The sequence below is a fragment of the Pezoporus flaviventris genome, unplaced genomic scaffold (genome assembly GCF_033815535.1).
Source record: "Pezoporus flaviventris isolate CSIRO_AGI_PZ_B2104156 unplaced genomic scaffold, CSIRO_AGI_Pfla_v1 ptg000037l, whole genome shotgun sequence".
Classification (NCBI taxonomy): domain Eukaryota; kingdom Metazoa; phylum Chordata; class Aves; order Psittaciformes; family Psittacidae; genus Pezoporus; species Pezoporus flaviventris.
The window spans coordinates 11,535,273-11,559,946 of record NW_026892585.1 but is presented as its reverse complement, the minus strand read 5'-3'; the positions used below and the strand labels follow the sequence as shown (position 1 = coordinate 11,559,946).

Here is a 24,674-nt window from a genome sequence, read left to right as displayed (position 1 = left end):
ATTTCTTCAGGAATGTTATCCTGAGGAATTAGGATACTAGGTTGCATTTGTATTTTAATAGTTCTTAAGTCGCGTCGCATTTGTACCAGATAAGGCGTCAATACTTGCGCGATATTTTCACACACACATCCAGCCTGGCACCCATCCACGTAAGCTTCCAGTGCCAGGTGAACACCGCACTGGGGACCTGCGGCGGGAAGTGCAGCCTGGCGGGGCTCGCAGGGTGCGCGGCGGTTTCCACTCCGGTTCTGTGAAGGCGGCTGCAGCCTCCGGCGGCTCTCGCTGCGCAACGCCACTCGATAAAATCAACCCTCAGCTAAAACCGAGCAGCAAACGCAAAGGAGAAGGTCGCGGACCTACCTCGCCCCACCACAGCGGTGAGTCAGCCGGCCTACCCAGTGATAAGGCGGGCCGAGACGGAGATCTGGCCGCCGGCGGGCGCCATCACTCTTCTCCTCACCAAAAAGCACAGCCCCCTCCCTGCACTGCCTACTGAGGAATACAGAACAGGGAAAAAGAAGCACGTCTGTCCTCCGGCACCGCATTTAACGGGGTCCGCTGCGGCCGCACCTCTCCTCAGCAGTAAAGCCCCCTCAAGACACAACGCCCTCTTCCCCATACCACAGCCCGCCAGCGCCCCGCGGCCGCACCCGCCCGCCCCGCGCATGCGCGCCCACCGCCCGCTCGCCCCTTCCTCCCTGGCGGCGAGCCCCACGCCTGCGCAATGCGGCTCCCTGGCCTGCTTGAGGGCCGGTGCCGGTGTCCGTGTGCCTTTTCTCGCCGCCCGCTCTCCCTTTTCTCGGTGCCGACTCCGTCCTCCTCGGCTCCGAATTAACCACTGCTTCCAACCGCGTTTTTGGTGCAGCGGTAACCGCCCAGCATTGAAGGGGAGGAGGCAAAAGCGCGGGGCGGGGGAGGAGGAGGGCGGCCTGGAGCGGTGCGGCTCATCTTTGCCAAAGCTCCGGTCCCTGCGGCCCCTGTCGGGGAAGGGGCGGGAGGGTGAAGAAAGGCAGCAGCTGCCTTGCTGCGGCCTCTGGATGGTCCGTGCCCGGCGGGCACCGCGCTCACCTTGGGGCGGCTTCTACCTCCTTTCCTTGGACTCTGGGCGTGGGGAGTGAGGGAAGGAAGGAGCCTGCGGCGGTTCCTGGACCCGCGAGTCCTTCGCACCCGTGTAAGGCGGGGAGGGGAGAAGGAAACGGTTCCCTTCTCTCTATAAAGGCGTTCTGGTACTGCATCAGGCTGGCCCGCAGGTAAGGCTCCCTGGGGCCCGGAAAAGAAGAGGGCGAGGGCCGGGCGGGGGGGAGGGTGTCATGTACATCTAAACCCGGACGGGGTGGGGAAGCAGGGTGGGAACCCGGTTCTTCGGGTTTAGAGGAGCAGGGAGGGCACGGCGGCTCGGCGGGGACTCCCTCGCCAGGTAGGAGAACAGAAAGCGAAACGGTAACGGCGGCAGCGGCGGTGTGCGGCCGCCTTCCCTGCGGCCGCTGTCAGGACCGGAGAGGCGAAGCCGGGACTGGCCGAGCCCTTCCGGCAAGGTTGTTCCCTCCCGCCTGCCGAGCTCGATTCATCGCCCCCGGCCCGCAGGCCTGTGGGAAGGTGCCATTCACCCTCCGGGACTAAGTGGAAAGGGCGGAATGAGGGGGAGAAAGAGAGGGAAGGAGAGAAAAGCAGATGACCTGAAATCACACCTGTGTGTATTTCGGTGTCTTTCGCACTTCCTTGAAGCGTGTTACCACAGCCTCACGGTTCCCCAGAGCAGCAAGCAGGGCGTGCCCATTCGGTGGAGTTTTGGTATGGTTCAGGCAGGCTTTCTGATGCTTAGTTGGGCTTTTCTGTTTTATTTTAGGCCATAGTTTCTTTTATTTTGTTTTCTTTGTATGCCCTGCTGCTATGATCGTAAAGAGTGTTAATGATGATAGATGGACACATTCGTGAAGGAGCCTGGAAAGAGCACTGTGCTGTGATCTGCTCCACGTGTTTTAAGTGATTTCCAGTTTGAATCCTGGCATGATACTTTGAAGTGTTATGTATTTCACCGATAATAAAAACGTTTTGTAGGTGAAGCAGTACTACATTGAATTTGATCTACTCCGTGACTCCCTCATTTTAGAGACACTTGCAGACATTTTTGGCTTGAAATGAGAAAAGTCCAGGATCAGTTTTGCCTCTTTAAAGTATCAGTGTTAGCATCAGACATCTTTGGAGGTCTGTGGGGGTTTGGACACAAATTACCTCTAAAATTAAATCAACACTTCTGTTGTGAGTTCTTTGAGCATTTATTGTCTTGGCTGTAAAGTGCTGTAACTAAATGTATTGGGGCCCAGAAACAGTTATCCGAATATACGTCTGCTTCCATGCTTAATGTAGTTGTTTAGTGATGATATAGGAACAGATGAAAAGCACTCTTGCATTGCATAATATTTTGATGTACGTGATACGCTTTTTCCATTGTTTTGTGTTCCTTGGGTTTGGAGAAGTTTACCTTGGAGTGTCAATCCACTCACCTGAACTGAATTACTGGCTGTAGCTGAAAACTTGTGAATAGAAAAAGTGTGAGAAGGGCCATGGAAATGATCAGAGAGCTGGAGCTCCTCTGCTATGGAGACAGGCTGAGAGAGCTGAGTTTATTCAGCTTGGAGAAGAGAAAGCTCTGGGGAGACCTTAATGCAGCTTCCAGTGCCCAAAGGGAGCATACAAGAAATCTGGAGAGGGGCTTTTTACAAGGGCAGGACAAGGGGAAATGGCTTTTTAACCTGACAGAGGGGAGACTGAGATGTAAGGCAGAAAATTTTCCCTGGGAGGGTGCTGAGGCGCTGGCACAGGGTGCCCAGAGAAGCTGTGGCTGCCCCATCCCTGACAGTGTTCAAGGCCAGGTTGGACAGGGCTTGGCGCAACCTGCTCTAGTGGAAGCTGTCCCTGCCCGTGGCAGGGGGTTGGAACTGGATGAGCGTTAAGGTCCCTTCCAACCAAACTATTCTATGCTTCTATGAAATTTGTCATGTGTAAGCTTGTTGCCCTAAATATCAGTACTTCTTGTGAATTGACTCCAAATGAGCTTTCTGTTTTTTCTTTAATGACTCTCATTGTCTCAGAAGATGGCATAATACTTCAACACATGTAAGCGGTAAGAAAGTGCTGTTGACATTGAGCTGCAAGTAGTGAGGATCTGTAGAACATGTTGACGTCTAGACTTTCACATAGCGTTGAAGTCTGCATGTTCATGTAGCCAAAAAAGGAGAGTGGTGTATACAGTTGAATACTTCTGGTATATAATGGCAGCAGAGGGTTAGAAACCAGTAACGGATTTGATACTAAGTGATAGTTTGTAAGAACCTGATTTGAAGGTGCGTGGTGATGGTTATAGATCAGTACAGTCCAGTAGTGATTAAAAAAATTGTTAGAGATGCTTTCTGAGAAAGTAATGAAATTATTCTATGAACTTTCTGAGAAAGTAATCAAAATCTGTTATCTTGAACATCTGAAAAGTGAGTAACACGTTAAGTGTAATGGACACTGTGTTTACGCATTACATGTCATTGAAAAATAGTTTCTGTAAATAGTACTGCCTGCTTGTGAAGATGATAAAGTTACTATTTTTTTCTTGGGCATGTAGTTAAGAGGTGCTTCCAGGGAAGAGGTGGAGGGGCATCTCCCAAAGGGTCAGTGGGGCCAAGTGTTTCTATGTCTACCAGCCTGCTACTACACCAGAGAATAGTCAGCAGAAGTGGTGCCTGCTGATGGAAGAAACAGCAAGTGGAGAAAGCTCTAAGGGAGTACCCAGGAGAATTTGTCCTGCTCTCTTCAGTAGCTTTTCTTTGTTGTACTGTAGCTGTAGCAGTAGTAGAACAGGGTGTAGGAGTGTATTAAATTGGTAATGGAAAAATACCTTAAATAGTTGCAGCTTGTTACTGAACGTGGGTTGTTACCATGGGGTTCTCTGTTTGTTTCATTAAAAAATAAAAATGGAGCCTCAATATAGTAGCAGTGTTTTGTTGTGGTTTTTTTTTTTTTTAATAAGTACTGAATCATTCCTTTGCTAAATGATGGAAAGGATACTCATTTTGAAAAAAGTCAACAGTGCAAAAGTGATGGTTCTTCCATTTCAGAATAAACACTTATTGAAGGTTCTTGTGGCTTTGCTTTTTGTCCTGCATTCCATGGTGCTTGTTCTAGTACTGTTATTTCCTTGTATTTTTAAAATCACGTTTGATTTCTTTTTTTTTTTGTGGGCCTTCAGCATTTGTGGTAGCACTGATTCTAGGAAAGTCCCAACTGTTGCACTGCTTCTCTGAAACATACATATGCTTTACATTGTGCCCTGAGAGATCCTCTGTTGAGTGACCATTGTAAGAGCTCTGCAGATGCATCTTGCCACTGATGCTAATCTCCTGTATGTAATGTTTTATTTTGTGAGATAATGGTATCTGCAAGTGCAGCTGTTAGCAACTGACTGGCAGAGAACTCATACTTCATAAAATAAGTACCACTGCTTGAAGCTGTATCACTGCATGATGTTGTCTTGGAACTTCAGTAGTTTGCAAAGACTGAGGTAGGTCACCAAAGATAGCTTGGTGTCTCTGGAGGCTACATTGATACAGTTACTGTTTTCCATTACTGTAAGTTTACCAGCCCTAACCAGGCACAGTTATACTTTACAAGCTCCATCAGGCAACACTTCTGTAGACTCCGTAATGGCTTTTTGGTTGTCTTAACTGGTGACTTTCTGTTAATCGCTAGCTTCGTAACACAAACTGAGGATTTCCACCTTCACTAGGGAACTGTCATTCTATAGTTAAATACCAGGAACTCATGAGAAGTTCTATTTCTCAGATTTTAAAATGGCAAACAAACTGCAAATATACTGCATTAAAGGGGAGATTGCGCACTTGTGAGCTGTCAGCTATCCAAAGAATAACTTTTCCTGAAGAAGCTGACACCAGCTTGTCTGTTCAGAGCAGAAACCTTGTGCCAACAGTTTCTGAAGTGGGCTGTGATTAGAGATGAACAGGTTTTTTAAAATGGAAACACTATTCATGAACTGGAATAACTTTGCCTCCATCATAGTGGTAAGCACTGTAATCTTTTGGCAGACAGTAATTACATGCTTTTCTCAGTCTTTGCTTTTTCCCTTTAATGTTAGGCACTGTTCCTCATATTAGCAGCTCTTTTTTGCAACAGCTCTGGTTTCAGTTAATCTTTTTCAGAACAAGGTTATTCTAAATGAAAATTCTAAGTGAGTCCTTAAAACTATTGCATTAAAACCCTGTTTATTTCCCTTTCCTGCTCCCCACATGCTCCTTTGTTGGGTCATGATCGCACTGTGATCGTGCAACTCCTTTTTGTTCTCAGGTACTTTTGGGCACATGGACAGACACAGTAATTCCAAAGGGCATACCCTTCTTCTGGGGAAGACTCTTGTGTTAGTCTTGCTTAATTTTAACTGAATTAATGTATTTTTATTCTATGTCCATTTATTTCTGTTGTCTTTAGCATTTGCTTTGACAAATCACTGAAGGTTAAGCAAACAAGATTCTGATTTCCAATGTGAGTCTTTCTGCTCTTTCTCAAATATGAATGCTCCTTCTGCTGTTTCACAGTAATAATACCTCTGGGTTGTTTGTAGTTTTGTGTTGCTATAGCTGTAGTTTCATGAGACAGTTCTTTAAAATTGCTGGGTTGGGTTTTCCACTGTTCTTCCAAGCACATAAACTTTTAGAACTTTGCTTTAATTGTAGGTATGGTACTTTTCATACCTTCATTCAGCAGCTGCATTCATGTGAAGTAAAGAGCAAGTGTTCAGTTATGAAGTATATTTAGTTTCTTTAATTTAAACTCCAACATTGTGGCATAGCACTCCTGCTTCTTAGATCTTTCTTTTTAGTTAGCTGTTTGAAAAAGCTTTTGCTCTTTTTACTGTACTTCAAGCGTATTTTGAACTATATTTAACATTTGTGGAACTGCCAAAAATCAAAATGAATGACCACTGTTTGTGCTTTATTAGCAAGCTGTGGTTGGTTTGCTGGTGATAAATGTTTTATTTTTTACTCCTGCTTCTTACATTCATCTTCCTTATCTGTTAATGTTTTTCTGACCTTGTTTGTTCAAGTAACTTTCACTGAGCTTTCTCTTTCAAGTTTTTAGACTCTGATTTCAAGAAATTCCTGCCTTCCTCTGCTTTACTGTTCCTCTCTCCTGCTGGCTTCACTGCCTTTCCGTACTTATGAAATAAAAAGTATTTAGCCACTAATTTAAATTGAATCAATTTGAAACTGAAATCGATCACACAGATTATTACTATATGTTCTGTAATATCTTTAAGGTTTGTTCAGAAAATGTTTAGTGCTATGTCGTGTTTCTTAAGAGACACATAAAACCCTAACAAACTTAGGTGTTTATGTACTCATACCGTAGAATTAATCAGATTATATTTCATAATGAACAACTTCCCAGTAGTGTTTATCTGTCTTATCATGTGTCAAAGATAATTACCAGCAGTAGGGTCAGTTACCCCCACTGCAGTATTCTGTAGAACTTCCTTTGTGGTCCACTCAATTCAGATATTTAAAGGTCTGTAGCAGATAAAAACTAACTTTGCAAGCGGACAACTGGGAATGCAATAAACTTTGGATGGATATTATGGATAGAAGGTGCAATTCCTTCTCAGGATTAAAAGAATTTTATTTCCTTAAAGATTTAAACTGCTGTTTGTGGCTATGGACTTGAAATGCAGGGCTGCTGGCTTTTATTCCAATATTAATTAGTAAACTGAGGCTGAGTGGTTCTAGGGCAGGGCTCTTTTCTATGTTGGGTCAAATATACAGAGATTGCTTGTTCGTAGGTGAATTTCAATTACCTCTTAGTTTTACTTGAAAGAGAAAAGGGAACTTTCAGTCTGTCTATTTATAGCCTGCTCACACTGTAGTATCTGAATGCTTTGCATGTATGTGATGCCAAATACACTGGCATAGACCCAGGCATCAGAACAGGTGGTGCCATTGAAGGTGGTGAGTGATAGGACCTTAAATTGTAGTGTAGCTTCTGCTTTGTGTAAGATGGGTCACACTTTTTTCCTAGACAGTGAGAAAGAAACAAAGAGAACATTTAGTTAGAAGGTAATAGGAAGAAGAGTAGACAGCAGAGAGTTGTGGGAGAGATAAAACATACGTATGCCTGAAGTAAAGACAAATGAGAGGGAATTTAAGGGATTTCCTCCTGGTCTTCTTGTTTGTTTGGTGACTTCATATACTTGTTTGGAATGAAATACAACAGGATGTCACTTTATCAGTCATGTAATACAATATGTGACCCAGCCCGCAGTAAGAAATAAACATGTCATAGGTGTGACTCAGGAATTCTGAACTGTAAATGCTGAAGATTGTAACATACTTTGCTTTTATCATCTTTTATAGTTTAGAAAGGTGTCATGAAATGAGTAGTTACTGAAAGAATAACCCTCAAAGGTATTAGCAAGAGCTATTTCAATATGATTTATAAAGGCACAACTTAGCAGGATTTGATGGCAGGGTTCACTCTATTGCATATTACATGGATGAAGCATGCAAATCAAAATCGAGGTAAAATTCAGCTAAAGACAACTGAACAGAGACCAAAGGCACAAAGGGTAAGGGAGACACGTGTTGACTCATGAGGTTCAGATTGGACCCCCTTGCTTTCTAAATTCCTGATGGAGCTTAGATGCAGCTGGTGTCAAGGATGGGATGGATTGTGGTGGTCCATCCTCCCCCATCCTCTGGGCTGCTTCAGGATCTCAGGAATTTCTGACAGGCCTTTCCCTTTGTGTAATGTATTGGGTGCTGAAGTGTCCCTTAACCATACCAGGAGCTTTTGTGAGTCTAAGGAGGGAAGCACTGATTGTACTAGGGGCTCCTGTTGTCTGGCTAAGGTGGAAAGAAAGAGCAGGGGTAATCAGTCATCCCCTGACAGCCCTGGAACACTCCTTCCCTTGATCATAGCCTGAGTGGAATGGTACCATTGTTACTGGAGTTTTGAAAAATTCCTAGCAGTTACTGACTTGGGTCTTGAGTTTGCCTTAGAGGTCTCCAAACTACTTTCTGCATATTTTTATATACACATTTTTATATATATATATATATGTATGTATGTATAAGTCAGTCTGAGTACAAAAGATAAGTTTGCTTGCTTGTTTTTGAGACTAAACAGAGAGACTTTTACCAAATGGATTAACAGTGGGAATACTTGTCTTGGGCCTTATCTCAGAGTCTCTCTTCACCCTGGTTTTGAGCTCTGCTGTCCTACTTCCAAGACCCATCCCAGCCACTGATAAGAGTGGGACTGGAATCTTGTGTTTCTTCCTGAAAGTGTGCTGCTAACACCAGAATAAAGGAAAAACAACAGTAGCAAAAAAACCTCATGTTGTGGGGGAGTAACAAATAAATTGAACCATTAGCTGCAGGCAGATGGCAGAAACGCTCCCTGGCTGGTGAGTCCTGTGTGTTGGTCCAAATGCCTCTATTTTATCCAAACACTCTGTACTGCAGAATGAACGAGCAGCCTGTGGAGGAATGGATGGAATCCAGCAGGGGTACTTATGTCCACTCTTCCCCATCAGGAGTGTGTTCATTAATGGATGATAGAAGTGCATCTGTGTTGCTTTCAGATACTGCAGTTTTATTCTTCTGCTACTGATCTACAAACACTGTAAGGTCATCTTTATGGTATTTACACAATGAAGGAGTTGTGCACCTGCAATACTGAGTATGTTCAGCTTTGGTCTCAGAATAGCAACTTGGAAATGAATAAGATTATTGCGTAATTGTATCTTTGCTATGCAGGAGCTTTTAAGAAGGAGGGGGATGCATCTAGTTTCAAATCTTTGTTGTCATTTGTCTCATCAGCAAATACCTGTTTCTTCTTGTCTGAGCACATTAAGAACAGTAAAATACCTGCAGAATTTGAAGCAGGATAAAAGGCGTCCTGCCTGCAAGGAGAAGAGAGGACTAGTGACATAAAGTTATAAAGGGGGAAGAAGTATGGAAGCTAAAATACAAAAAAAGCCATGGTGCTACTTGGTATCTTCGTGTGCCAGAAAGTACCCCAATATATTTTGGCTTTGTGACTGCTGTGTAAAAAAAATAATAAACTTAAAGCTTTGCTTGCACAAAAATACCCATCATGTTTCTCCCACACACACACTTCCTCTCCCCGATTAAACTGTAAGGAATTCGTGAATGTTTGATGATAAGACCTAGTATGAAAGATAGTTCTTGCACTAGTTAGTTTTAAAGGGTAGCAGTTCCCTTTTAGACCTCTTATTTTTGTGAAGAAAATCTTGTTCAAAATAAGGTGTATACCCAAGCCTTATGTGGGATACTTATCTTGTTTATATCAAATAGCTGGACTATCACCAAATTCTGATCTGACTTTTGGAAGTAACTGGATGTCTGGAAGTAGGGCTTCTTTAGGGTATTTGAAAACACTAATTTAGATTGAGTAATATGCTGTTGTCTGTGGCTGTATGCACAATATTTTGCTTTGGTGGTGAATTTTATATCCTTGCCATTAGTAACAGAGGCTTCTGGAAGAAGAGTAAGAGGGCATTTTATGTATTATAGTGGGTATATGATACTAGCATGTTTCTCTTATTTCCCAGATTATGAATCTTCTTAGGCAAAAGAATTTTTGTCTAGAAACATCTTTACTTCTACTATAGTTAATCTTCTACGTTAGTAGAAGACTGCATATCTCATTCAGTTGCAGATGAATGAGAACAGCTGCATTACAGTGTCAATAAACCACAGCTACCTGCTTGGATGCTTTGAAGTTTGTCTACTGAATCTCTCTTTTTTTGGTTTTGAGAGCTATAGGGACTGATCTTGTAAGTTTAGTTCTTGAACCTGTTGTTACCTTTAGGTTTTCTTCACAGCCATAAATTTAAATGGATACTTTTTTTTTTTTTAGGAGTTGTGAAAAGCAACAGCATATATAGGTATTATCACTGAGCAAGGAGCAGTTGACAGCTGTGCATAACTTTGAACCTGTAGGTAAACTGATGAGTTCTGTCTAGCAGAAAAATGTTGAGTATGTACCTTGTGGGATGCAGTGGTGTTCTGTAAAGCTGCCACAAGGCTTTGTGATAAAGTTTTCCTAGAAATACAGCAGCTGGATAACTTTATGCCAATGTCATGTAGGTTTTTGAGGTATTACATAGCTAAAGAATGGGGAAGCTTATTACAGTTTGTGGTGTGAATTGTTTGTTTTTAATTCTGTATCTGAAAACTGATCTTTTTCCTGTCTGTTTTTGCAAATACAGAACCAGAGAATAAAAATGGGAACTCCTGGGTCAGGACGGAAGAGAACTCCTGTGAAAGACAGGTTTTCTGCAGAAGATGAAGCTCTGAGTAACATTGCCAGAGAGGTTGGTTCATTTCCAATTTCTTAAATTCAGATGAAAGCGGTCTCATTATCCAGAAAAAGTACTTTTTAACATGAGCGTTAAGAAGTGTAATTAGCCAAAAATATGCCAACTAATATAAACTAAGAGTATTTTTAATAAGATGTTTACTGAAATATTTATATAATGAGATTAATTTTATGATAAGTGCAAATTACCAAGATCACTTTTAAACTTAGCAGATATTTCTGCGTATAGTTATGTATTTTAGCTAAAGATAAATGAATAATCCAGTTGCTATCTCAGGTCTAAAACTAAAAAAGAAAGAAAAAAATCCAAATTTATCCCATTGCAGTGTGCAGTATGTGGTGAATATAGTGTATTAGTGTTGGATGAGCAGTTGTCATTATTAAAAGATATCTGTAATGCATTTCTATTTCAAATGTGAAAAGTCACGTTTCTGTCAAAATAAGCCTAGTATGTATACCATACCAGAACTTTCTTAACAGCTTCACCACCTGAAAACAGAGCTGGAGGTAAGCAGTCAAAAATGCAATTATCAAGAAATTCATACAAAGGGGAATTTTGTCCCACCGGATATAGGAAGGAGGCAGACAGAATTTAGGGTCTTACAGATACCTATTTGAAGTTGAGGTTTTCTGGAAGTGCTGCCACTTGGAAACAGAAGCCTTAGCACTGTTTGTATACAAGTGGATACAGGAGCTTTAAGCTAGACATCTACAAAGCTGCTTATCATACTTGGCATAAATGAGTGCAAAATGCAGATTCTAATTGGCCTTGTAATGTAAACTGTTGTCTATATATATGTGTGTGTATAGTACATATACTTGTGTTTATAAAGTGTGTATGTGATAGATCTTTGAAAAATGTTTTCAGATGCAGCCATTGTAGGCTGTAGGCATAGGAAATGGTCTGTCAGCAAAGATAAAATATTTTTATTTAGTTGGTAACTTTCCAGAAAGCTGTTTTCTCACCAAGCCTGGTGGAAGTTCTTGCCCTGTCAGATATGTTCTGTGTGGGGCTTAGGGTCATGTGTTGTCTCACTCTCAAGTTCTATCTCATTTTTTTGGGGGAGAATAGTTAACAAAGGGGAAGGAATTTAGCTTTTAATTTCTTATGAGTATTCTCCACATGGTACCAGTATAATAACATCAGCTTGCAACTTAGCCTAGAAAGAAAGATCTCAATAGCAAGGTGTCATAAGTGTTATCTTACCTAAAACTACTTTGGGGCTTTGTTCTCTTACATCTCTAACCCCATCAATTAGAATTTGAGCATAAGTGTAAATTAAACAAAAGTGAACAAATCTGTGCCGGAGAGGTTTAGATTGGATATTAGGAAAAATTTCTTCATAGAAGAGTGCTCAGGCATTGAAACAGGCTTCCCAGGGCAGTGGTAGAATCACTGTCCCTGAAAGTGTTCACACACTGTGTGGATGAGGCCCTCAATGACATGGATTAGTGGTGGCATTGGCAGTGCTGGGGAATGGTTGGACTTGATGATCTTAACGGTCTTTTCCAACCTCATTGATTCTGTGATTCTGTGAAGGTTCCCCCCCCACCCCTTAATGCTAAGTTAAACTAATAAGAGGTCTCACAGCTAGAGGTGTTGTTTTGCAGAGGTAAGAGTTGAATATGCCTGTTCCAGGGATTAAGGTATATTAAGTCTTCCCTCTTTTTCTGTCAAAAATGAGCTGGTAGACAGCTTGTTGAAAAGTTCATGAAACTCATTCAGTATTCTGATATTAATCTAAATCTGATTAAAATAACTAAAAATTGTACAGTAATCAGCATACCATTTAAGGGTTAGGCATTTCATATTGTCTTTAACTGCTTTATGTTTATTAGTAATTATTAAAACCTATCTGGATTGTTCTAAATATTCCTTCTGATTTTCTTATTGGAGTTATTTTTTCCCTTTCTAATATTCTGGCACTTTTGTGGGTTTTGAGGGTCACCTTTCATGGCTTGTTAGGGAGAAGAGAACTCAACATATTTCAGAATTAAATGGTTTGTTGCCTTTGTATACACGTTTTTGAGGCTTTGCATAGCACCATTGCTTCTTTTCTGCTGCCATACCCAGGCTGCACTTTAAGTCTTAAAATTGTTCCCCAATTTTAAAATAGAATGTGTAGTTGTATTTCATTATGAATATGGTATTATTACAATATGTACTGCTGTCAGGTTGTTAATCCCTCAGTCTGTGTAGGAGAAGCTGGCCCTCAGATCTGTTGTCAGACAGCAGCTGTTGTCATTGAATTAGTAGCTGTAATTCTTCATATTAGCTAACTTACTCTAAAGACGACTTTTAGTTTAAAGGAACAGAATGCATTTCTTGGGCTCTAACAGTAGAGGCTAGCTAAGAAAACTAAGCTCTGTCTTTAAATAACATCTGATTTTACTCTCCTGTGCATATACCTTATCATTTGAGGCTGGGGAAATTTTGAGTTACCCTGCTGACATAAGGCATGCCATTTGTCAGTGCCTGAATATATAGAGTAGATGTACTTTGCTGTTCTGGGGCCATTATCTCTGCAACATGGTTTACTTATCTTTTTATTGTCAAAACGTGTTTTGTTCTTCAGCTTCCTGTTCTGAAATTACCTTTTTAGCAGATGTTGCTTACAGCAGTTGAATTGAGTCCCATAATCCAGAAGTTAGATGTCTTCTGAGGAAAACATTCCTAAAAGGTGTTCTAGGTATTAAGAGAAGCTGAACAGAATACGCTGAACATGTAAGACTGGCACTCGGGATCATCTGCGTGGGAGAACTGCATAGAAGTGCTCTGGTATTCAGAGCAGTCACAAAATGGCACTAGGAATTGTAGGGGTTTGTAATACTAGCAAAAAATCCTAGTGTAGTGTATGAAGCTTCAGGGTTTTTTCCTCCAAATGTTCAGATTTCAGAAAGCACTAATCTGATTCTTTCTCACTGCACTAATTTGATAAAATTGTGATTTCCTTGTTCTATGGGACATGTGAAAAAAAATCTGATCTCTTCCTTTTGGTACCAACAAATACCTGTGTTCTAGAAAACTGTGTAAAAAATTCTTTGGTACTGATCCAATAAATTTGTTTCTGTGTACTGATTTTTTTGCACTGATTGAGATGTCTTGAAAATGGAAGGTAAGGGCTCTGTTGTAAGATGTGAAGGGTTTGGTTAAAGTACTTCCTCTTTGTGAGATTTCTTTCATTTTCTCCATCTTTCCTCTCTTCACTCCTTATAGGACTGGCACTGTTCATGGAGAGTTATAAGTTTTTCTTGCTGTGGGAGTTTGCATTGAGACAAGCTGTCCTGCAGTGCCTCTGCACTAAACAAAGCACATCCACATCAGAGCGAATTACTGCCTTATTCCAAGAGCTTCTGAGTTACCAGACCTCTTTCTTTAGGACACACTTTGTATTCTGTTGTGTGTTATCCTTCCTGGCATTGAATTCCCTGTGCTTTCTGAAACCAAGGAATAGTAAAGGTGATGTACTTATCCAGGGACAGGGATCTGTCTGTCCTTTTTCTGGAAGCAGTGCACTTTCCATATTATTCAGTGTCTCAAGTGAGATATTGTGAAGCTGTTAGCTTTCTTAGATTGACAAAGAGTATAAGCCAACTGGTATAGAAGATGGTTTCTCCTGTCCTGTGGAAAGTTCTGCCTTTCCAAATAACAAATAGAGATTGTCTCGTGAAACTGAAATCAAGACCATAGTAGTCCGTTGGTAGTTTTCTAGAACTGAAATTTGTTTAATGAAAGTTAAACATTGGCAAGCAATCCTAACTGACTCCCAAACTCCTCATAGCAAGGAATAAGGGTTGTATTTGGAATGTTTTTCAATTCAAAGGCTAATGGAATTAGAATGGCATAGTTACCAAGATTTTTGAGTGTTCTATAAATAACAAGGTCTGCTTTCTTAACAGTTCTGCTGAGAATAAAGAGTTATTGGGTATGAGGGCCTATCAAATGGTAATACAGTTTGTCTCTTGCTCTAGGGTTTGGTGAACTAAGCCCAAGAGCTGTGCTTTCAGTTAATTTGCTGGCTTCTTTATCTTTTTGAAATTGTGTACTTTTTTGAGAAATATGGTTGCTCAGATTAATAATTAACACCAAACCATTTTTTACTAAAAAATTTCTCTGAAAAGATGAGATGGTTTGATTTTGATGGCGATTTTTTTTTTTTTTTTTTTTTTTAGAATTCCCCTGTATTTTATCAAGGGTTTAGTAAATTGGAAAAAAATGAAATTTCTGCTTCTACTATAGGAATGTAAAAGTTAGGTCTCTGGCTGTAGGAGTGAGGGAGAGTGGTGAAATGTGAATTGTTTTTTTAGTATGGATCAGTAAACAAATGAGCTTTCTGTCTTGATTAAATACTAGTGTTCATAGATGTTAAAGCCTTGCCAAAGTCTAAAGGCTAGATGTGCATATCTGCTGAGCTACAGACAGAACTAAACCTAGACATGTAAGCTGTTTGAGTTCTTTCTCTCTCTGTGCCACATAAATGCCTATGTGGAAGTTTATGTGCCACAGAACTGTGATTACAGTCAATTTACAGAGTAGGGCTGCAAGTGAGAAAGGACTTCCTGTTGCATGGGAATTCCCTTACTCTTCTTGTGTGCTGTCATCAGGTAGGAAGAAGAGTAGCTTTATGCTGCTTGGAAAAAGGATTGCATCGTGGCAGTCAAGAGTGCTGACACAGACTTGGAATAATTTCATCTATGTGTGCATAATATAGAAAAAGTCTTAATGAGAGTCATTTGAAGTTAAAGCAAACTGTTTTAAGTAATCAAGATGCAATGTGTTTGCATTCTTTCTTGTCATTATTTGATATTTTTGTACCTGTAGTTTAGTCACCATGTAAAGTAGAACTGTGTTAAATATCCCCTCCTTTTTCCTGAAGCACGGTAGAAGACAGTTACTTGCAATTGTCACAAATTTCATAGGTTTCTTATGTTTTACATAAATTATGCTGTGATAGTGACAAAATCAGGAAAGATGTATCCTTAACCAAAAGCAAAACACTATTTGAAACTAATTGAAGTTTACAGTTTTAAGAAGTTGTGTAAAATTAAATGTTTTGGGTGTTTGGAGTTCTGAAGGGTTTTTTTCTGAATTTCATTGAGAACGGATTTCTTTCTAACATCACAATATATATAAATAGTAATCCTAATGTGGTTTTATGAAGATATTATTAAGTACTCAAACCATTATGCAAAAAAAAACTGTAACTTTCAGTATTTCCAATTTACTTGTAGGCAGAAGCCAGGCTTGCAGCCAAACGGGCAGCTCGAGCAGAAGCAAGAGATATACGTATGAGAGAGCTGGAGCGGCAGCAAAAAGAGGTAATGTAAATCATCAGAAATTGTTGCAAACCTTTAGCACAACTCTAAATGCAACTTGCATCAGGTTTTGTCTTTTGGTGCAATTCAGCTGCATACTGAGTATTTTCAGCATCAGGCAACTGCTAGCTGCTCTCTCTTGCCCCATCCCTTCCTCTTCCCTCTTGGGTTATGTATTTGAAAGGATGATTTGCTTTTTATTTACCTATGGATAGCACTTCACAAAACCTTCATGTGACCATTGTTTTTCAACTTTCTTACTAGTTTCACTCATGTTGTAGAAAAAACATGCTATATGAAATAGGCTTTTGCTGCTCTTCTTTCATATGAAAAATGAAACATTTTTCATGTGATTTTTAAATTCTAACTTTAGAGGCACAATCAAATGTTTGGATGTTTTACCTTTAACAAATATAGTAAGTTCAATGCTAGCAATCAAAATTGGACAAAGATTAATCTAAATGTTTATCTTTAGATATTTAAAGGGCTGAGGCTTTCCTATTACTGCTTATTTGATTGAAATAAGCAGAAGAGAGGGTAATGGTAATAGTGTCGGAACTCGGGCTTGCATAAGTAATTCTGCATAGAGAGGAACAGTTTTCAAGTTCTAATGTGAAGTTTAATATTGTCTGGATTTGAATGACAATATTTGTGTCTGAGTTAGCTGGTGACTCCTGTGCTTTTATAAGAGCAGTTACTTAAGGCAGTTTCTTTGCTGCTTGTTGCTGTGCAAAAGGTCCATGTAAATATGGATAACTGGCAGCACAGGATAGATAGTAAATGTGACCTTTTCACATGTGACCACTGCTTAATGTATAGGATAAACTACTGTGAAAAAAAGAGAGAATTTTTAATGCGTTTATAATATACTTAGTAACGCTAATTTGGATATGTGACTTTGGATATGCAGTTTTCAGTCAATTTCTTCCCATATGGATTATACCAAAAGTATTTACAACAAATAGCTATTGCCAGGATCTTTATTACGAAAAAAAAAACAAAACAAAAAAACAACCAAAAACAAAGAGCTAATATTTACACTTGTAGTTCTGTATTTCTCCTAAAAAGAAGTTTGATTTTCTTGAGCAAAAAACCCCTAGGAACTAGGTTTTCAGCAGTCTGATTATTTCATGGTTCAGGTTTTGACATAGATGCAAAAAATTGAGACTTTATTATTTATCATGATTATATTCAAATCCATGTAAATACTGATTTTATTATTTTTTTTCCTGTGATAATAACAAGTGCCGTTCACTAACCATGATTTTGCCTCAATTTTTGACATGGTTGTCATTATTCTGTACTGTCACTCTTCGAACTGTTGTAGGTATCTGATATTATACTGACTATTCCTTAGCAATTAACTTGGGTGTTTTTCAACTTTTTGATTTAAGAATCTAGTCTCATGTCCAATCTATATTGTAAATGGTTTGTTTGTTTTTTGTTTTTACATTCTGTAGCTTTCTCAGCATTTATATGATAGAAAATGGGCTCATATCCAGAAATGGATGGTAGGCTAAAACCACCTGTTGTGCATGGGTTTGTTGCTCAGAGAGCTAACACGAGAGTTGGAGGAAGTAATTTACTAATGTTTTGTGGTGTGTCTTTTCCAAATGCTTTATTACTGGAAAAAGTTACGTCTAAACTATATGTGAAAGGGGAGATGCAATGTACCTTATGGCAGCAAAAGGCAAACTATGTAATGAGATGCTTTTCTTAAAAATCAAGTGGGCTTTTTGTTTCCACCATGTGCTGGCTTGAAGTCATGAATATTGAAAATCAAATCACCTTAGTTTCAATCTAGCTAAACATCTTTTCAACAGTGAAATGTTTTTATTGTACTTAACTTGTGAGGCTTGGGGTTTTTACTTGTTTTTCTTAGTGGACTTTCATTTATTTGTTTCCTCTTTGGGTAACATGGCAATGCTGGTCTTTTCACTTATGACTGAGTATCTTCTGTGATTTACAAAAATAATTCTAAAAGATTTAAAAAGAAGGGGGGGTGGGGGGATGACAGTAACCCTGCCACCCCATGCATCACTTCCATTCTTTTACTCTTAACCGTCTTATTCAGTGAATAGTGAAAAAGTATTTGACTGTTCATTTATTTAGATTAAATCCACAAAGTAGGAAGGAGTGGAGATAGTTGAGTTAGTGTATGAGAAAGCTGCTGTTCAGTTTGTACTAATTTAGTGCAATGTTTCCTTAGAGAGTTCCTTTCTAGGCACATGGGAGATGAGCCTCTTTTTATGTTTACAAGGAAGCGTTTGTGCTGTGGATATTTTGAATCAAGAAGATTTAAATAATACAAGCAGAGACTAACCATAATTTCAAGTAGTTAAAACTACCATGACAGTTAATCAGCACTTCTGTTGGGAGATCCTAGAACTGTCATTAGAATTTCATATATACAACAAAAGTTATACTGACTTTATATTGTTTCTTTGTCTAGCTGACATCTGTGTATATATTAGTTCTCATGTCACTTATAAAGAGTGACATAGGTTCCTGTTATCCCTTGGTGGAATGCACATTTGAATGCTTTTTTCCTGGAGAGTGAGGGTTCCCAAACTATGGAAGACAGATTACATCTGTGAGCAATCTCACTTCAAAATTAATGCCACCTTCTTTTTGCATTCTCAAGAGGCAGCTGCACAACTGCAGGAGGTTTCTGAGCACTCCTTTCCTGGATCAGGAGACCTAAGCTCTGTTTTATATGAAGTGCATTTTTTAAACTTTGAATTCTTTGAAATCAAGCTTGATCGCTAGCAGCAGCAGCTGTGTTTGCAATATGTGCTATAGTACTTCCTTTATCCTTTAGCCTGAATATGCTGAACACTGGCTTTCTATTTTCTAATTGTATTTCAGGAAGAGACTTTTTACCTTATGTAAATTACCTACAGAAAATTGTATCAGAAGCTAAAGTTCTGCATTATTAGGACCATATTATTACCTGGGGTGTTACACCATCACTTAAGAGGAACCTTATATAAATAGCAAACTGCTTGAAAGCCGCAGATGTTATTAACAGGTATTTGTCCATTCAGACCACAGGCACAAACTGTATTTAAAACTGGCAGTGATTTGCTTATGATGCGTTGAAAGATTATAGAGCATAAATGTTCATTTTAAACCTCAAAATAGACACCGTAGAGAGGAAGACTAAAATGTCTTGAAATGAACCTCTCTTCCCCCCACTGCTTTGGGGAAATTATCTGCTTGTGGAGTATTAAATAGGCCCCTTGAATAGTTACAAAATAATATTAAACGTGTGTCCAGTGATATTGTAGAAAATAACCAAGGGACCATAAGCAGTATGAAAGCCAGACTTTAGGTATCCAGCTGTCATCTGGAGATTGAGCTTTGAACCCTAGACATAATTGGGTTACAGTCTTTAGAATAGTTTGCATGTTGAAAACTGTAGGAAGTGAGTCATTTAAAGAAGGGTTTTTCGTTCTAGAGCCCAAGTGGAATAGTTTAAAATTAAGGTTATTCATAACATGCTTACATACTGTAACTAAAAATTTGAGAAGCTTATGGCACGTGAAACGTTTTGATGTTTAAATTACTTGTATTTTTGTCCTGCTTTATTATGTTCCTTTTGTGAACCAAAATTAGCATTCTCTGATCTTTCAACAGAACAAAAGGTATTGAGGTGCCTTAGCTAGTTGTCCTCCCCCAAATTTCATAAGTTGGGTTTGTTATTTTCACTGTCATTGTAGAGCAGAACTACCTATAGAACTTAATTGATCTATTTGCTTAAGAAGCTTTGTTCCTAGAATAGAGGAGAAAATCTGAAATATGTATGAGGGAACTGGGAAAGATAATCTCTTAGGGCTTAAACGACTTTGTAAAATGTTCACAATCTGACTCTAGTAATAGTATAGTAGATTTCTTACTAATGTAATTTTGTAATGCTTTTAAATTCTTTAATTTTTACTTTGGTGTCATAATTTTAAAAATCTTGTACTTTTTCCTGCATTAATATAGTAATCAGAAGAAAGATTGACTACTGGACACTAATTATTAACTATATTAACCCCCCTTATTTACATCACCTGAGGTAGTATGTTGGCATACCCATCCTCATAAGGTGAAATCACAATTCTTCTGACTTGAATAGGTTCACTTGCCACAGTGTTTTATTCAAAATAATACACAGCATTACAGGTGCTAACAGCATGTTGCCCTTGCTTGTTTTTACTTTGTCATCTTCTTTTTTATTAAATGAAATAATTCTGCATTTCTTCTTTCTCAGGAAGATTCAGAGAGGGCCAGGTATTCTCAGCGGTCCAGTCGACATTCATATTTGGTTTGTGTTCAAACTGTATGCTTTCCCATCATGGCCTTTAAAAAAGTTTTTTGTTTTGGTTTCATTTTCTTAAGGATGGGTGATGCTTTTTTACTCTTCCAAGTTTTAGCAGTTTTAGAGTTAACGTTTTGTCACACGTAATGTTAAAGTTCATCTGGTGTTTATTTCTATCAGTGTTAAGGTAGTTTATTTTTATATATGAGCATCTTTACATTTCAAAAGAATCTGGTGTCACGTTTTAATTGACTGTTTTTACTGTGAGTACCTTGTGCTTCTTTTTCCTTTACTGCACATATTTATTTACAGTATAGTTTTGTTGCTGAAAATAATTGAATAAGTTTTTGGAAATATATGTAGTTCAACAGTTATTTGGTATAACGTATATTTAATGTTGAGGTTTAAGTGTCATCTTTCAGTGTTGTTCCAGTCTAATGTGTTTCATTTCTTTCTTTAAAAACTGGGTAATAGTAATGACTTAGGCTTCGGATATTGCCAGTTAGTAAGAATTAATTGGCTTGTCTTGGAAGGGTAGGAGATTAAGATTTCTATCTAAGTTTTTAACTGTCTTATGATTGCTGCTACGCGTTAAATCTCACTGTCAGATGTGAAGGTGCTATTAATGGTCAAACACTGGTCTTGATAGATAAGTCTAATGAGAAAAAAAAAAATCTCTTTTCCATTTTTCCCTATGTCAGAAATTCCATGAACAGAAAATGGTATTTGATAAAGTAAATACTTCTACTGACTCGGGGATCCTGAATCAGTGCCACCTGCTAAAGATAAGGAATACTGATCTGTAACATGGGCTTTCGTTCTAAACTGATGCTGATGCTCATCTGCTCATTATTGTGTCCTTTCTTGCTCTTTAAGTATTGCTGGGTTTCTGTAATATTTCTGGAAGAAAAAAGTACACAATTTGAAAAAGAGTTTGGTAGGATGCCATTTTTTACTTCTTTGAGAATGTGAGAATACATTATTCATTGGTGACAAAGACTTAACTGAATGATGCCAGGTATTCTGAAAGCTGCTAACAGAAATATTTATTGGCTCGGCTCTTATAATCTCTCTAGGTCACATATGATGCTAAAGAATGGTTTTACTGAGCATTTGTAAACAATTACCTGTTTTTAGAAGCTGCCTAAAAATCAGCTTGTCTTTGATCTGGATATGTAGGCCAGGAGGGGGACAAACCACTAAAATAAAAGGCTTGGGTTTGTTTATTTTAGAAGGTGGAACAAGCTGTTCCCTTATGTGACTTCAGAAAACCCCAGGTGATTGTCACTTACTGAGAAGTTTTGGCAATCAGGTGTTATCTTTGATGAACTGAATTGCACATCTTGCAAGTGTTAAGGATTCCTATCATTTATCACACAAATATGTTCACCAAATCATTTAAATCCAGTAGTGTTGACTGCTTTGCAAACAGTAAATGGTTTATGGAAAAAGCATATAAAATATGCTATGTGATATCACTTACAAACTTCTTAGCTGGTGCTCAGCTGCTCTTGCCTTGGTTAACATAAAAAATTTGCTAAGGTGGAGATTAAGTAATTCACCCTTGACTGAGCTCATTTTTGGGGGATTTACCTGGAATATCTTTGACTGCCTTGGTTATTTTGTGCCTTTCAGTGAAGATTTAGGGGTTTTTAAAATTACATATTTACGTATTTTTATAATTTCATTCTTAAGAGTCCTTTGGATGTCAGTGGCTCTCACAGGAGCAGAGCAAGTACCTCCAGGAGGAGAGATCTTGCGGTGTGTAGCCTGGAATGAGCGTGCTTTGATGTGTTCATATAACATTTTCTGTGTCTACTTACCAAAGCAGTGTTTTGGTGAAAGCATGCTTCTTAATAGAAGATGTAATTAATTGGTAATTAACTGCTGCAGTGGTGTGTAGAATCATAGAATGGTTTGGGTTGCAGAGGACCTTGAGATCATCCAGTTCCAACCTCCTGCCATGGGTAGGGATGCCTCACCCTAGACCCTGTCACCTGATGCTCTGTCCAGCCTGGCCTTGAACACTGCCAGGGATGGAGCATTTACTGCTTCTTTGGGCAACCCATTCCAGTGCCTCACCACCCTCACAGGGAAGAACTTCTTCCTTCTATCTAACCTGAACCTCCCACGTTTAAGTTTGAACCCATTGCCTCTTGTCCTGTTGCTACAATCCCTGATGAAGTGTCCCTCTCCAGCATCCTTGTAGGCCCCTTTCAGATACTGGAAGGCTGCTATGAAGTCTCCATGCAGCCTTTTCTTCTCCAGGCTGATTAACCACAACTTTCTCAGCCTGTCTTTATACGGCAGGTGTTCCAGCCACCTTACTGTTCTTGGTGCCCTCCTCTGGACATGCTCCAACAGCTCCATGTCCTTCTTATGTTGAGGACACCAGAACTGCATACAGTACTCCAAATAGGGTCTCCCGAGAGCAGCCTGGAGGGGCAGGATCATCTCTTTTGATCTGCTGGTCATGCTTCCTTTGATGCAGCCCAGGATACAGTTGGTTTCTGGGCTGCGAGCTCACACTGAAGCTGGCTCGTGTTCATTTTCTCATCGACTGACACCCCCAAGTCCTTCTCCGCAGGACTGCTCTGAATCTCTTCTCTGCCCAACCTGTAGCTGTGCCTGGGATTGCTCCGACCCAGCTGTAGGACCTTGCACTTGGCATGGTTAAACTTCATGAGGTTGGCATCAGCCCACCTCACAAGCATGTCAAGGTCCCTCTGGATGGCATTCCTTCCCTCCAGTGTATCAACTGAACTGCACGGCTCGGTGTCATCGGCAAACTTGCTGAGAGGTCATGTCACCAACAAAGTTGTTGAACAGGATCGGTCCCAACACCGATCCCTGAGGGACACTACTCGTTAGTTTCCAGCTGGACATTGAGCCATTGACCACAACTCTTTGTGTGCGGCCATCCAGGCAGTTCTTTATCCACCGCGTGGTCCATCCGTCAAATTGATGTCTCTTCAGTTCAGAGACAAGGATGTCGTATGGGACAGTGTCGAACGCTTTGCACAAGTCCAGGTAGATGACGTCAGTTTTACCCCTGTCCATCAGTTCTGTAGCCCCATCGTAGAAGGCCACCAAGTTGGTCAGGCAGGATTTCCCCTTAGTGAAGCCATGCTGGCTGTCATCAGTCACCTTGTTTTTTTTTTCATGTACCTTAGCCTGGATTCCAGGAAAATCTGCTCCATGATCCTGCCAGGCACAGAGGTGAGACTGACTGGTCTGTAGTTCCCTGGATCTTCCATTTTCCCCCTCTTAAAAATGGGTGTTATTTTCCTTTTTCTGGTCATCGGGAACTTCACCTGAAGTCATTTTTCATGTAGTCCAACAGTGATTGCAAGTTCGAGGGCTTAGAAAAAATTTTAAGTGATAAGTGTTCTGTCTTGAAGGTAACTTAAAGTTTGAAGGGAATTAGTTTCTCAAGTCTCTTCTAATGGCCCCAAAAGAGAAGTAAAAAGTGAAATGGCACAGATTTTGCATCAGCCTTGCTAGATACAAAGACGTTGCTGAAAGTTATGGCAGGAGACCTTTTTTCTCAGTTATGTTGCAATTGTAGTACTGCAGTTAAGGCTGGAATACAAACAAATTTTACTTTTTCAGAAATGGGTATTTCTGTGTATTTTGTGGTATTCCTAGTTTAGGCAACCTAAATATCTGTTAGTAAACTGTTAAGCCGTTACTAGTGAAGTAAAGGTATTACAGCTACAAGTCAAGCATTGTGATGATGATAATCATCTGATACGTATTCTATTTCCATTCTCCAGTATGAAGGTTGCTTATTGGTAGGTAAAAAGTGAAGAGTAAAACTCTTTAAAGAAAAGAAGAAATTGTTAAGTTGGTTAAAGCTGCTACACTGACCTATGGGTTCCATGTGGTACTACTTTAAGTAACACAAAAAGGTGTAATAGTCTATAAATTGCATTCATAATATTAAATTAATATAGTATGAATATTGGATATATTTGAACTATTAAGATAATATAAACCCAATGTGAAATCATAAGAACTAAACCTGGTCTATATTAATGTAAAAACAAATTAAGAAATCTAAAATCAGGGAATTTTTGGTGTTAATTTGATCTCTAGAGGAATTTTCAGATGTATCAACAGACAAGAAGAGATTACCTTTCTTGTAATCCACTCAGTGGTTCTCATGTTGCAAATTACACTGGGTAATGCTCTAACATGCTGTTAGGACATCGTGTAATTTTCTAAAGCTACCTTCAATTTGTTTTGTTTTGTGCGTTTATTAAAGTATTCCAGCCTCGGAATGCCCTTTAGATTGAATAAATGACAATCATTAATGTACAAGTTTTTGTCATTAGTAGAATATGTATTCTTATAATTTCCTCTGAGGTCTTTTTTATACTTATTTGGGAAAACAAAAAATCTGTGGGTTTGGGGGTTTTTGGTTGGTTCCTTTCAAACCTTGAATTTTGGTATCGTTTTCTTTCACTTCGGTGTGACAGTGCTAAGGATAGATCTGCAAGATACTTGGCCCCTGTATGTTGACACTTTGCATGTCTTTGAGTGAAGACTGCTTTTGTGCTTTGTTTTGAAGGTGTAATGACACTAACTAGCTTCTTGGAATTACTGGTTTGAAGAAGTATATACATTTATACTATCACACTTTCAGACC

The 24,674-nt window shown here is 39.5% G+C and overlaps 1 protein-coding gene across 17 annotated transcripts in view; it reads left to right on the top strand.

The window, feature by feature from the left end:
- Nucleotides 1–1,177: 1,177 nt before the first annotated feature.
- Nucleotides 1,178–24,674, top strand: part of LRRFIP2 (LRR binding FLII interacting protein 2) — a 50,444-nt gene continuing 26,947 nt past the window's right edge. For 6 of the 17 annotated variants that reach the window (XM_061464715.1, XM_061464713.1, XM_061464711.1 and 3 more), the window contains exons 1-3: nt 1,186–1,250; nt 10,292–10,396; nt 15,634–15,720. In XM_061464715.1, coding sequence (XP_061320699.1) covers nt 10,307–10,396; nt 15,634–15,720 — 177 coding nt within the window. In that variant the 5' untranslated portion in view covers nt 1,186–1,250; nt 10,292–10,306. Of the gene's footprint in view, nt 1,251–1,370; nt 1,418–1,509; nt 1,792–10,291; nt 10,397–15,633; nt 15,721–17,177; nt 17,229–19,975; nt 20,030–21,718; nt 21,785–24,674 lie in introns of those variants that run through there. The other 11 variants (XM_061464702.1, XM_061464701.1, XM_061464709.1 and 8 more) reach the window with 6 other exon arrangements.